At 49.4% G+C, this 14,218-nt stretch overlaps 2 protein-coding genes across 13 annotated transcripts in view; one reads left to right on the top strand and one right to left on the bottom strand.

The window, feature by feature from the left end:
- Positions 1-4,876, top strand: part of SNED1 (sushi, nidogen and EGF like domains 1) — an 86,950-nt gene extending 82,074 nt beyond the window's left edge. For 8 of the 9 annotated variants that reach the window (XM_037732203.1, XM_037732202.1, XM_037732204.1 and 5 more), the window contains one exon: positions 3,461-4,876. In XM_037732203.1, coding sequence (XP_037588131.1) covers positions 3,461-3,592 — 132 coding nt within the window. In that variant the 3' untranslated portion in view covers positions 3,593-4,876. The remainder of the gene's footprint in view (positions 1-3,460) is intronic. The other variant, XM_017510789.2, reaches the window with a different exon arrangement.
- A 2,067-nt stretch (positions 4,877-6,943) lies between these two features.
- On the bottom strand, positions 6,944-13,763 carry MTERF4 (mitochondrial transcription termination factor 4). Of its 4 annotated transcripts, XM_017510796.2 has the most exons (5): positions 13,634-13,763; positions 10,838-11,336; positions 8,713-8,897; positions 7,676-8,017; positions 6,944-7,606 (listed from the first exon to the last, which is right to left on the bottom strand). In XM_017510796.2, exons 1-5 carry the CDS (start codon positions 13,652-13,654, stop codon positions 7,553-7,555), a joined length of 1,101 nt encoding a protein of 366 aa, XP_017366285.1. In that variant the 5' UTR covers positions 13,655-13,763; the 3' UTR covers positions 6,944-7,552. The 4 variants fall into 4 exon arrangements, with proteins under 4 accessions (XP_017366285.1, XP_017366282.1, XP_017366284.1 ...); XM_017510793.2 differs by having other exon boundaries at positions 6,944-8,017; XM_017510795.2 differs by lacking the exon at positions 13,634-13,763 and adding an exon at positions 12,583-12,760 and having other exon boundaries at positions 6,944-8,017.
- Between the last annotated feature and the right edge of the window lie 455 nt (positions 13,764-14,218).

The following is a 14,218-nucleotide window of genomic DNA, read 5'->3' as shown; positions in this document are numbered from 1 at the left end:
GGCCCTCGGGGTGCCGCGGCCTACTCAGTAAGCACCCTGGGCCCTCGGGGTGCCGCTGCCTACTCAGTAAGCACCCTGGGCCCTCGGGGTGCCGCCTGCCTACTTAGTAAGCACCCTGGGCTCTCGGGGTGCCCCTGCCTACTTAGTAAGCACCCTGGGCCCTCGGGGTGCTGCGGCCTACTTAGTAAGCACCCTGGGCCCTCGGGGTGCCGCTGCCTACTTAGTAAGCACCCTGGGCCCTCGGGGTGCTGCTGCCTACTTAGTGAGCACTGCTACAGGAAGCTCAGCCATGTGCTGCTGTGTTGCAGACTCCCAGGCCAGGAAGGTTTCAGAATTCCCCAAGGGGAAACAGACGTGAACCTGGCCTAGCCACTGACAAGTACCTCTTCAGGCGGAAATGTGGCTCTCTGTGGGTAGGGGCAAACCCCACTAGATCAGCTGCAGTGGGAGGAAGAGGCAGGAGGGCGGGCACTTAGGGAGGCTGGAAGACCACCTGGCACCTGGGCTGCTGAGGAGTTCCGGAGGTGCCAGGAGAGATCTAAGGGAGTGCTGCCCAGATCCTGCGAACGGCCTTCTATCAGAACTAAACATACGGCAGGGGCCTTGATCACTTAATACTCAGGAAGTCTCAGAGACTGTCTCTCACTAGGAGACTCGTAACGGACAGTGGACTCACAGACATTCACAAATCCTGAAATGAAAAAACTTTCGAACTCTCCATTTGTTTAAGGTAGCATTTCCCAAACTCTTTTAGCAACCAGACCCCCATCCTGCCCCCACCGCCCTAACTGCTGAATCTTAAACAGCACTGGTAATCTTCACAACAGTTTGCAAAAGACTGGGATGTACCATAAAACCCATCTACAACCTGTAATCAGTTTCATACTGACCATAATTTCTTGTCCACATGTCACTGTGCATGAAGGATGGATTTCTGGCTAGACTAGGACAGCTTTACTACTCCTGCCCCTTAAATGAGCCTTCACAGTTCCTCTTCCTGGTGGTACAGATGAGGTGAGGCACCCTTGGGTAACAAGCCACTTCGAACAGGTCTATGTTTTGTTATATGCTAAAAAAAAATAAAGACAAGCAAAAGAGCTTTTCAGGTATAGGTTCACACCAAAGGAAGAGTGTCCACCGTACCTGAGGGGAAGGGCCGAGGCCAGAGCTTTGCCAATGACAGCAACTCGGGCTCTGCGTTGGCCACAACTGCTGCGTCTGCCATTCCGATGTGGAAAGTCTCCAGAAGACAGCAGCTGGCAACATCTACCGCCCCTCCCACCTCCCCCTCCAAAGACACGCACACTAAACACACTCCAGGCTTGTAAGCAATTTACCGCAGTTGAGTGTCGCTTAGCAGTGGAGATGCACTCTGAGAAACGCTTTGTGAGGCGATTAGCACGTACTTAGAACACACTGAGAGGGCACGGCGTCCCACACGCCTGGGCCGCACCACAGCGTGTCACTGAATACTGTAGGCAGCTGTAACACAGCGCTGTGTGTACCTAAAACACATCCAAACATAGAAAACTACAGTAAAAATATGGTGTAAGAGATAAGAAAGGGTACACCTGTGCAGGGCACTAACATAACGAGCGTGCAGGACTGGAAGTTGCACAGCAATGCATTAGTTCTTCAATAGTCAGTTAACCTTAGCTTACTCTAACTATTTTACTTTATAAATTTTTAATATTTTTTTACTTATTATACAAACACACCGTACAGATGCTCAAGACTGTTTTCTTTCCATCCTTTTTTTTTTTTTTTTTGAGACAGAGTCTTGCTCTTGTCACCCAGGCTCACTGCAACCCCCACCTCCTGGGTTCAAGCAGTTCTCCTGCCTCAGCCTCCAAGTAGCTGGGACTACAGGCATGTACCACCACGCCTGGCTAATTTTTTGTATTTTTAGTAGAGACGGGGTTTTTGGTGTTAGCCAGGATGGTCTCCATCTCCTGACCTCATGTTAACACCCACTTCAGCCGCCCAAAGTGCTGGATTACAGGCAGGAGCCAGCATGCCCAGCTCTTTCTATCCTTATTCTCAGTCCTTTTTTCTGTTTTTAAAACTGTTGTTTTTAACTTTTGTTAAAAACTGAGACACAAGCACACATATTAGCCTAGGTCTACACAGGATCAGGGTCATCCGTTTCACTTTCTTCTACTTCCACATCTTGTCCCAGTAACACACACGAAGCTGTCGCCTCCTAAAAAGGACCTGCCCGAGGCCATTTTACAGTTAAGTTTGTTTTATAAGTAGAAGGAGTACACTCTAAAATAATGACGAAGAGAACAGTAAATACATAAACCAGTAATATCACAAATGGTCACGATCAAGTGTTATAAACTGTAGGTAATTGTATGCGCTGGACTTTCATACACCGGGCATCAGCACAAACACACAGAGAATTCTTCCAGCACTTTGGGGGGCCGGGGCCAGCAGAGCACTTGAGGTCAGGAGTTGGAGACCAGCATGGCCAACATAGCAAAACCCCATCTTCTGTACTAAAAATACAAAAATTAGCCAGGTGTGGTGGCACGCGCCTGTCATCCCAGCTACTCAAGAGGCTGAGGCAGGAGAATCGTTTGAGCCCAGAAGGCAGAGGTTGCAGTGAGCTGAGATTGCACCACTACGCTACAGCCTGGGCAACTGAGAGAGACTCTCTGTCTCAAAAAAAAAAAAAGAAAAAGTCACGGCCGACCTCAGCTCCACTGTAATCTCATGAGACAACAGTCATGCCCACGGTCCTTCATCATGCAGTGCCTGACTGCGCTAGGATTATGAATCCAACATAATTTGGGTTTGAGATGTTTATATTGTGGTAAGTCACCTGAAATATTAATGTATCATTTTATTTATTTTCTAATAAAGATGGCGTTTCACCATGTTGGGCAGGCTGGTCTCAAACTCCTGACCTCAGGTGATCCACCCACCTCGTCCTCTCAAAGTGCTGGGATTACAGGTGTGAGCCACCGCGCCCAGCCAATATATCATTTTAAGTTTTCCTAGCACATCAACATCTATAAAAACAAATCAGAAGCCCCCAATCAAACTGGCTTATAGAACACCTGGTCTTGAAACAATGAAGTAAACACACAAAAAAGCAGGAAACAAATACACTCGCCCAGACACCTACCCAAGAACAACACGAGAATTTATTTCAACCCAGAGCAACCTAACACAGCCATACCCTTAGAGAACAGACCCACAGTCGTTACTGGAAGGAGGAAGGCAGGGAGGAGGAATAGCCTGATTTCACATTTAAAAGTTGTAATGCTGAGCCCACACGTTCCTAAAGATGGGAATGTGGTCAGTGGAGGCCGCCCCTCCCCATGTGCACTGCCTCGTTAGACCCCGGTGCCGTAAGAACGTAAGGACCACTAAGAGAAACAGGAAGCAGCTGGTTTAACGAGGAGAGGGAATGCCTGTCATTCTCATGCTTCACTTTGTTTTTTCTTCAGAGGATTTAAGACGTTCTTGTTACACCCCACCAACCTCAAAAGTTTCTAAAACCCAGGAAGATGAGGTCTCAAAACTGGATGAGATAGGATACCCTGAGAGAAAATGTCCTAGCTGGAGTCAGTCCCCTCTGTGACCATCCTCCTCAGGCCTCTGGAAGAAGATGGCCAGGCCTGTGCGCACCAGCCCGCCCTGAGACCCGGCTCCGGGACCAGCCATCTATGAGTCCTGCGAAGCATTTCAGCGGCCTGTGCTCTCACCCGGGCTGCCGTTCCTGAAGGTGTGGTCCACGCCTCTGCGGATCAGATGGCAGCCACCGTTCCCCAGGATCAGGGAGGTTGTCAGCCACACTCTGCAGTACTCAGAAACCTGTTCTTTGACTCCAAAGCCAGAGAAAGAATTCTCCCTTTGAGGCCTAACAAATTGAGAAGGAACCATGATGGACTGCTTCCAAAACAGACGGGGCAGGGGCCAAAAAGCAGAAACCAGGCGGTGCTGGAAGGAAGGCTGAGGTAGAGACGCAGCCACCCTGCTCTGCTCCTCCAGCGTGTGTCTGACGCTCGTGCAAGGTGATGAGCCATCGTACGGACCAGCAGAGGCAATGTTAACATAAGGTGGAGTTCAGACACTTTTCATCTATAGTGGGGCTGGCAGCCTTTCTCTGTAAAGGGTCAGACAGTAAATATTTTCAGCTTTGCAGACCAGAGGTCCCTGTGGCCACAGCAGCACAGACACAGCCACAGGCATGTAATTGAATGGCTGTCTTCCAATAAAAACCTACTTACAACAGGCAATGGCCAAGTTGGCCCATGGGCCATATTTGTTGAACCCTGTCCTATGAGATCATCTCAGCCTTAAACAGTGGAAGCCATCCCCTGAATGACAAGTCACAAAGGCATCAAAGACCCCTGAATGTTCATGGAAAAAAGCGATCCAGCCCCCTACTTGGAAAGCTGAGGCACACAGCCACAAAGCAGCAAGGACTCCGCACAAGTCTCAGCACAGCAGGGACGGGCGCCTGGGCTGGCTGCACAGTATGTAAGTCCCTTCAGTCCATGACTCTAGAAATGCCGTGTCAGGCTTTCAGGTAGTCAGCACGATCTTAGACTTCCACATCTTCACAAGCAGGATAGTGCATCACCTCACCACATCTGCTTCCCGCCATGCTTCTGGGCAGCTGTCTACCCCCTGCTGATGTTACAACCAAAGAAGCCAGTCCCACCTCCTTGCATGTTGAGCCTCATGAGAGCTGACCTAGCTGGAAAGCAAGCACCCTGCCGCGTCTCCCTGCCTCTGCTCAGAACCAGCATTCCAGCCACAAAGAGGGCCTCCTTCCTTTTGTCTTTTAAAATCATGTTTTTTTTAAGAGTTAGAGTATATTTTAGGCTTTTTATCTTTATTAAAATTTCATGTGCATCTGTCTGTGTATTCTGCAGTCTGTCATTTTCAGAAAGAAGGAACAGGCAATTTGAGACGTTTCACCTGTACTCCCAAAATGTTCCCCAGTCTCCAGACCCACTTGAGAACAGAAGGCAGAGCTCAATGCAGGGTCTCCAGCGCAGCGAAGGGTCACTGGGTGAACTGAGAGAAAACCACGTACACAAACACATACTGCTGACTTCCTGCAGCCCTGGGACCCATCACTGTTCATCCATGTAAGCTCCAGCATTCCTAGCAGATGCTAAGATCGAGTGATATCACTGGAAAAGTAGGTGAATCTTTCTACTCCCTACTAGGACCTCAAGCCCCTCAGCCACACAGCAAATGCTAACATGCTCCAAGTGTCAGCTTGGAAGGCATTGTGTCAACGAGAACTGGCTCCTGAGTCCCAAGGCTTGGTGCTGTGCTGTCACAGGACTCGCCCATGGGCATGTTTTACACATTAAATATCTAGTAAAAAGACTTCCTGGTGCTCAGGAACGACAGTTGATTCTTGAAACATTCCAAAGAGACCACCACAGCGTTTCTCACATGGCTCCTTTTAAAAACTCTTAACAGCTTCCTTGAAAATACTCAAAGTCCACCCAAGGAAATTAGTAATAGTAGAGTCAGAAAGTTGTCAGGAGCATAAAGATTTATTTCTGTATCAGAATGAAAGCAGCAGTCATGAGTTGCTGAATTACCCATTTGCTAATGAAACTGGGATGTACTGATCATTTAACTGAGTACAGATTGAGGATTCTACTTAACCCTCCCGTTGGGCACAAGAACAACAGCCTAGGCTCCAGGACAAGTGGCAGTGACTGGGATGCCACAACCGAGGAGAAAATGGAAACACTGGCACAGTGAAATGTCTTCATTTCCAGTTCTGCCTATGGCCAGCAAGGCAAGACAAACTCCCCCTTTCCCCACGGCATGTGAGCTACCAGGTACAGGTAAGGGGATCTTTGCTGTGCCCACTGTCCTCCAGTGGAGAACCCAGCAGGCAAGGGCTCCAGTCAAGTGCCAGCTCACCTGCTCCTCCCCTCAGCAGGAACGCCTTCCACTGCATCTGACTCAAGCTGTGGCGATGTGGAGGGAGTCACTGAGCTGCTTCTCTTTTGCAAAACAAAAGGCTTTTTCTTTGCAGTCATACTCCAAGAGGAGGCTGCTGGAGAAGACAAAAGCACCCAGACTTCAGTGCTGAATCCCCACAACAGCATGCAGCTCACATCTACCAAGGGGATTCCAGTGCATAGGGAAAAGGAGCCCTGATGAAAACCCAGCTATTTATTTCTCTTTTAAATAAAATAATGCAACTATTCTAAATCCATTTACAATCTGAAGTTGTCACGAGTGAACCGTCACATTACTGTATTAGACCAGGCCTTAGATCAGTTTCTCAGGCTCAGCACTGCCCTTTTGGGCTGGTTCATTCTCTTGTGGGGGCCATCCTGAGCACTGTAGGGTGTTTTACAGCATCCCCGGCTTCCACCCACAGGAATCCTAGAATCTAACAGATCCTAGAATCTAGTCGCTCCTAGAATGCTACCAAGGAGACTGGAATTTTGCTCCCATCACCAAAAATGCTTTCTGCAACAATCCTATCAGTTTCCCCTAAGGGCTAACTGGAATGTTCTAGGATGTACCGGTCCTCCAGGATCCTCTTAAAACTCATGCCATCAGAGACAGGCCTCTACCTCAGGGAGCACCCCTGGCTTAGATCAAATTCCTCTTCTCTGTTCCCAGCATTTCAGATTGTTCTTTGTTCTCAGTGCCCTAAGGTGACACCCCCACCTTGGAGGTCCTGGGGCACCCCCTGTGGCCCTGGCTCCAGCCCACCTGCCCCATGACCCTATCCCTTTCTGTGGTTCTCAAAGCCCATCTGTAACCCGGCAGGGGAGGCGACTGTCCGGGACCATTCCCCAGCCTCCACCCGCCTCAGCACTCTCCAGGCCAGCACAGAGGTGCTGCAGACCACAGGGCCGGAGACACCAGGCCTGGAGGTGACCGACCACTGGCCAAGAGCTGGCATAAAAGCCAACTTCCCCAAATAGGAAGGGCTGTCATTCACAAAGATAAAACTGCCGCAATATTTTGCTGGTCTTGAGACGCTGTGCAAATTAACCAGCACATCACGAATCACTGCTGCACACTGAATGCCATTATGAAATGATATACTTTTGGATTAAAAACAAATATTTTTGTGGAAAACCTGCTACATGTTTTCATAAAATAAAGTGCTGTGATGTACTAAAACCCCACACTGCCTTCTCATAATTTTATTTTTATCACTAGAAGGAAATACAAAGTGATTCCTGAACCAGAAGGAACCCCATCTTGCAACTGTCATGGAATTATTACCAACATATTCAAAAAGAGAAAAAAAATAAAACAAAATGATGTATTGAGTCCCCTTGATTTGAATAGCTCACAGTATGTATGTTATTTAGGATGGGACAGGGCCCTCCCCACAGACACCTGACGACAGATCAAACTTGCATTTCCTGTTTTCTGTTTGGTTTGATCTACCTCTCAGGTGATTGATAATTTTTTTCATCAAAAGACTAGTTTTAGAATAAAAAATAACTTGAGAAGATTCACGTAAAGGACCCAAAAGCGCTAAGTGAATGGAAAGCTTCCTTGGTATCTCTGACCCTTTGCTTTGGTCCTCCCATCACAGCTGTTCCTCCTCATCATCTTCATCATCGTCATCCTCCTCCTCCTCCTCCTCGTCGTCCTCCTCCTCGTCTTCCTCCTCCTCCTCCTCCTCCTCCTCCTCGTCCTCCTCCTCGTCTTCCTCCTCCTCCTCGTCCTCCTCATCCTCCTCCAGACTTGCCCTTTTGCCATCAGATATGCCGCTCTCAGACTCCTGCTCTTCCCGAGCCAGGAGCTTCTTAAAAACCTCAAATTCCTCGACAGAAGTACAGGCTGTCCTGGCCAAAAACTCGGCTTCTGAAACTCTGAGAATGTTCTTGACCAATGGGTTAAGGATCTGTGTCTGCCCCTTCTTATCAGGGGTTTGGTACCGTCCCAGGCGCTCCAAGTAAATGTGTCTCTGCTTAATCTTGGTTAGTGGATACTGCAAGTACTCACTCTTTACAATGTCTGGATGCGTAATTCCCATCCTGAAATATGCATACTGGAAGACACAAGCACACTTAGGAATACCACATAGAGTCTTAAAACCTGTCATTCTATAAACCATATAAACTTAGCTTGTACAAAAGGATTCAGAAAGAATTGCCTGATTGACAACAGTGGAACGCCCATTCTAGAATGCCAGCGTTTGTGTGGCACCTGGCAGCTTCAAAACTTTCAAATTCACATTGAGAAACATGTAGCAGAAAATAAAGAGGCAGGAGGGAGAAGTTCTATTTCTCCTTAAACAGGGAGGGAAACTATGAATATGGAAAGGGTAGGTAAAACATTCAGAAAACATCTAGAAATTTGACCTAAGTTGCCACAATTATTACTAAAAAATCAGGACAACTGTTAAAATCACATTTTCAAAATCAACATGCAAAACATTCTGAGGACAGGAAGGCTTCAGCTATTTTAAAATTAGCTATTTCAGAATCCCCACTTAGACCCTAAGAATAGGACTGGATCATTCATTATTAATGGCGGAAAAGTTGAAGAATAGGTTTGATCTATAGTAAAGAACTTAAAGAACCAGAACCGAATTCTCTGGCTGATGTATGCAAAGGCAATCTAGTCTTTCACTTCCGCCACTCAAATATGAGGGCTTTCAGGCTTCTTATCCATATAACTGACCCTTACTGCATTTGAAAAACTTGCTATTACCACCCTAATCGCCCTGTCAGTCATTCTCACCTGAAACTTATATTCCAATTGGCCCAGGTCCTCTCGAAGAACAAAGGGGCAGCTGTGCAAAATCCTGGTGACTTGCTGTACCGTGAAAAGGCACTTCTCCTTAAGAAGCCTGACAGTGCCATCAATGTCCCGCTGAGGCATGGTAAAAATTTCAGGGCAACAGGAAAGCACCCTCTTTAATTTCCCTGCAGAACATTCAAAAAAGGCAAGCACATCATTTCAAGATACTCCAGAAACCAAGGAGCTAGCTGCACCAGATTTAAGTCCACATTTAAAAACAAACAAGGATCCTCTCCTTCCACAGACCAAGTGGCAATTTCAGGCATGTTTTCCCAGAAGCACCATGGAAATGAGACGTCTCCCCACTGACTCCAGGACACTCCTCAGACTCACCAGCCCTCCCCCTGCATATTCCTGCTGTATTCTGGCCTCCACCTGAAAGGTGCCAACTTTGTATTTTGGGTCTCCTCTTGCCCTCCTCACTTGGAAAAGAATTTCCCAGGCATTTACTGGAAAGATCAGAGAGTAATATGGGAGAGTAGTTTCCTCCATTTTGGGGCTTTGGGTTGATGTTTCCCTCTATAATAAAATAGTCATCGAAGCATTCACAACTAACATTCTCAAGCTGAACTCAATGAAAAGGAGTTCCATCACCGTCATGGTAACAATAATAATAACAGTAATCCTGAGAACACACACCAACACTGACATCCTGGTTACCAGGGTCACTATGTATCTTATCCAAGCCAGGGCACTTTGGGTGAGTCAGGCCCTATTAAAACTGCATTAACTGGTGTAAACTGGGACTATTCCAGGCCCTCCTAGGGACAGCTGAGCAAAATTCAGTACTTGAAAACTTAAAGTCAACTAAACTGCTAATTAAAAGTTTCCTAACATTTGAGTTAGTGATTATCTTAATGTGTGAGGAATTTCAGTTTAGGTTTTATCTTCATCTCTTCAGGCTGTGCTGAGTTTGCTAATTAATAATCACTGCACATAATGCATCAAGTTTAGGCTTTTAGATTATACGGTAAGAGATAATCTGTTAAGAAAAATATACAAGGCTACCTTTTCCTTATCTTCTAGAGGAGTCCTGTAGAGATGCTGTGAAATGGTGGGTCCTACACCTTCCACCCCTGCCTCAAAAGAAACCTTACCAGGAAGAGTCAAAAATGAAAACAAAGAATAGTGGAACTCCTCTGGTCAAAGTGGGTAAGGGTCCTTGAGACCCTCATGAGCCCCCAGCTCCTCCAGCAGGCCTCTAAAGAGATTCAGGGAACTCTAGGCATCCCTGAGATGTGAATATGCTGGCGCAGGAGTGGGGGATGCATAGAAGGGAAGGCCACTCCACCAGTTTCCCAGGAACCTGGCAAGATCTCTCGGATTCCACAGTAAATGGAAACACTCGGCTGGAAGTTAAGTTTTTACAAGAGATGTTGGCTTGACATCACAGAGACAAAGCACTAAGACCATTTCATGTTGATTTAAACATCAAATGTTCTGTGTACACACATTTACCAGTATCACATCTCAGCATCAATCCACTGGGCATATACCACATGCTCATCACTGCACTGGGTGCTAAAGAGCCCACAGTGAAAAAGGCAGACACGAGTCTCTGTCCCGGCACTCCATTTTTTCTAGCCTTAACTCTTCCTCCTTCCCTCTCGAAATGCGTTCTGCACAGAAGGCCACTCCTATTCCTCCAAGCCAATTTCCACATTCCTCTCCAGGAACACGGACACCTCAGAAATCCCCTAATCCATCTCGCCTTAGGCTCTTCTCTCCCCGGCTCTGGCTTCTGTCACACTGTATAAAATCTGCTTTTTTTTTTTTGGAGACAGTCTCTCTGTCGCCAGGCTGGAGTGCAGGGGCACCATCTCAGCTCACTGCAACCTCCACCTCCTGGGTCCAAGTGATTCTCCTGCCTCGGCCTCCCAAGTAGCTGGAATTACAAGCACGTGCCACCACACCCAGCTAATTTTTGTAGAGACAGGGTTTCACCATGTTGGCCAGGCTGATCTTGAACCCCTGACCTAAGTGATCTGCCTGCCTCGGCCTCCCAAAGATGTGGAATCACAGGCGTGATCCGCTGCACCCGGCCAAAATCTGCATCTCCTTGTACCTTCTCCAAGCCCAAGCTTTCGCAGGTAACTGGAGCGCCTCCTCATTTGCTTAATAGGCAGTTTCAATAACTGGGGACTTTTCTTCACGGCCACACACACAGGCTCTGGATTCAGACCCAAGAGAATAAATTCTGAAATGATGTCCAGCAACTGTTGAGGACTGGCACCTGGCTGTACACGGAGCAATTCATTAATATGGGCATTGCTGAAACCCATGTCCTGGAGGGAACTGACGACTCTCTCCAGCACCAAGGACCCTTGTTCCACAGGAGTCCTCTGCTCCTCAGGGAGGCACTGAACAAGATTCCTCCTGCATTCTGGCTCCTGCACAGAGTCACTGGATCTAATACAGGATGACTCCTCAGTGAACCCTCCACTGGAGGCTGTGGTCAGTTTGCGCAACATGGAAGCTGTTGTCCTTCTCTGTTCTCCAAGATGAGGAATCTGCCTAGCGATACAGGCCCAGGTGAGGGGGATCAGGCGGTGCCAGTCAAGGACCTGTAAGACACAGCACCGAAAGACAATTAATTCCTCACTATTCCAGTGCAATGGACACCACAAGATTTTTGAGCCAGGGTATTTACTGCCTTGATTCCACACAAACATAACAGTTTTTATGAGCAATCTGCAAAATCATATCTGAACTTAAGCCTACAGAGAAGGAAGCTCACATGTAGAGAACAGGGTATTTCAAGGGCACAGAGATGGGATCCAAGCAGATACAATATTGCTAGCTTTTGCAGCTCTAAGGACGGGAGTAGAGACATGGAGGAAGAGAGAAAAAGTATTTCTAGGCCACCTGGTCATGTTTGCCAGAAAAGTCTCACCTCAGACTACTTTCCAGATTCACATTCTTATATTCATTCCAAAAATCTTGTGGGATACAGAGTTGGCCCTTAATCCAGTTACTCGGGAGGCTGAAGCAAGGGTTTCAACTGCTTGAATCCACTTATATGTGGATTTCCTTACACCTCTACCACCCTTGAGACACCAAGACCAGCCTCTCCTCCACCTCCTCTTCAGTCTAAAGACCTTATGAGGATCTGCTTCTTCTTAATGAATAATAAATGCACTTTCTCTTAGGATGTTCTTTTTCTTTTGCTTTTTGAGTTGGGGGGCATCTTACTCTGTTGCCCAGGCTGGAGTGCAGTGGTGCAGTCATGGCTCACTGCAGCCTTGACCTCCCCAGGCTGAGTAGCTGGGACTACAGGCACACAGCACTACACCCTGCTGATTTTTGTATTTTTTGTAGAGATGGGGTTTTGCCCTTATGATTTTCTTAATGACATTTTCTTTTCTGTAACTTACAGAATGCAATATATACAAGATATGTGTTAACTGACTATTTATCTTGTCGGTAAGACTTCCAGTCACAAGTAGGCTATAAGTAGTTGAGTTTTAGGGGAGTCAGCGTTATACATGGATTTTCAACTGGTGTGGGGCGGTCTGGTTCCCCAACCCCTGTGTTGTTGAAGGGTCACAGTAATTTAGTCGACTTGCATACACAATTCCAGTTGACCTCAGAAATCTTCAGTGGTTCAGGCTGGTGCTTAAGAAACTATGCACAAATCATCTAAGCCAGCAGTCTTCAAACTTTTTGGCACCAGGGACTGGTTTCATTGAAGACAATTTTCCACAGACTGGTGAGGGGTTTCGGGATAATTTAAGCACATTACATTTGTCGTGTACTTTATTTCTATTATTTTCACATTCTAATATATACTGAAATAATTACACAACTCACCATAATGTAGAATCACTGGGAGCCCTGAGCTTGTTTTCCTGCAACTAGAAGGTCCCATCTGTGGGTGATGGGTGACAGATCATCGGGCATCAGATTCTCACAAGGAGCGCGCAACCTAGATCCCTCCAAGGCTCAGTTCACAGTAGGGTTTGCGCCCCAGTGAGAATCTAACGTCTGACAGGAGGCGGAGCTCAGGCGGCCTGGCCAGAGCGGGGAGCGGCTGCAAACACAGAGGAAGTTGGCCGGCTCACCCACCGCTCACCTCCTGCTGCGCAGCCTGGCTCCTAATAGGCCACGGACCGGTACCGGCGGTTGGGAAGCCCTGCTCTAACCCGTCACAGGGGTCGCAACCCCTTATCCAGCGTCATCGACTGGCCCCGGGGCCAGCCTGCCAAGCCCAAGCCCTGGCTGCTCTCCAGCCTCCCTGTTCGGCTGCTCCCTCCGCCAGGAACACCGGGCAGTCGTTGTGCTCAAGCCTAAAGATCTTTATGCGGATTCCGCTTCCTCCTAATGAACAGTAAATACATGTTCTCTTCCTTGTGAAAATCAGACTCTTGTTCAAGAGTCAACTCAGGCCGGGCGCGGCGGCTCGCGCCTGTAATCCCAGCAGTTTGGGAGGCCGAGGCGGACAGATCACATGAGGTCAGGAGTTGGGGACCGGCCTGGCCAACATGGTGAAACCCCGTCTCTCTTAAAAACACAAAAATTAGCCGGGCATGGCGGCGGCGCCTGTAATCCCAGTTACCCGGGAGGCTGAAGCAGGAGAATCGCCTGAACCCAGGAGACGGAGGCTGCCGCGGGCCGAGATCGCGCACTGCACTCCAGCCTGGCGCCTGGCAACACAGCGAGACTGTCTCCAAAAAAAACCAACTTTACTTTATACCCCGCAATAACCGAGCTGAGCCACGGGTCCAGGATGCCAGAGCCAGGCCAGCGTGCACGGACCCCCGGAAGGGCTCCACGAAGCACCCAGCGGCCGCGGTTCTTCTGCGTCGCTGCCCGCCCGCCCGCCGGCGACCCCGAGAAGCCCCCGCACCCAGCGCAACCTCACCTGACGGCTGAACGCAGCCATGGCGCGGAGGAGACGGCGGCAGCCACCGCGCCGGAAGCAGCCGTCCTCCCCGGTCCTTCACTTCCGGCCCCCGGTCCGTCACCGCCGCCGTTCCCAGCGCCAGCGCGGTGACGGTGGACCGTGGTTCCGGGCCGGAGCTGCGCTGCGCGCTCACGGCCTCGCGGGGCTCAGGCGTCCCCCTCAGGCGTCCCGGGGCCGCCCCTCCGCAAAGCCGGGAGGCCGGAGCGGTGCCCGTCGCCGTGCCCTCGGCCCTCGGGAGCTGGGCGTCCGGTCGTTCCCGCGGCACTGCCGGCGTCCCGCTTCGCCGAGCTCTGGGCTGCCCCGGCTGGCGCTTGTGCTTCAGGCGACCTGAGTCCCTCCCAGGGGTGCGGGATGGGGGAGGGGCAGGGGGCTCCGGGAGGACGGCGTTCCCGGGAGGGCGGGGCTCCGGGAGGACGGGGTTCCGGGAGGACGGGGCTCCGGGAGGACGGGGTTCCCGGGAGGGCGGGGCTCCGGGAGGACGGGGTTTCGGGAGGGCGGGGCTCCGGGAGGACGGTGTTCCCGGGAGGGCGGGGCTCCGGGAGG

Source organism: Cebus imitator, unplaced genomic scaffold, assembly GCF_001604975.1.
Source record: "Cebus imitator isolate Cc_AM_T3 unplaced genomic scaffold, Cebus_imitator-1.0 Scaffold443, whole genome shotgun sequence".
Classification (NCBI taxonomy): Eukaryota; Metazoa; Chordata; class Mammalia; order Primates; family Cebidae; genus Cebus; species Cebus imitator.
Note: the sequence above shows the minus strand (reverse complement) of the source record. Positions and strands in the feature narration are given on the sequence as shown.

Excerpts from the sequence above, each read along its gene's own strand:
- MTERF4 (XM_017510793.2), bottom strand. The coding sequence starts at position 13,654 with ATGGCTGCGTTCAGCCGTCAG. Across the intron at positions 11,337-13,633 it reads TGGCTGCGTTCAGCCGTCAG|GTCCTTGACTGGCACCGCCT; the intron begins GTGAGGTTGCGC and ends TGTGTCTTACAG. Across the intron at positions 8,898-10,837 it reads AAAGCTTGGGCTTGGAGAAG|GGAAATTAAAGAGGGTGCTT; the intron begins GTACAAGGAGAT and ends AATGTTCTGCAG.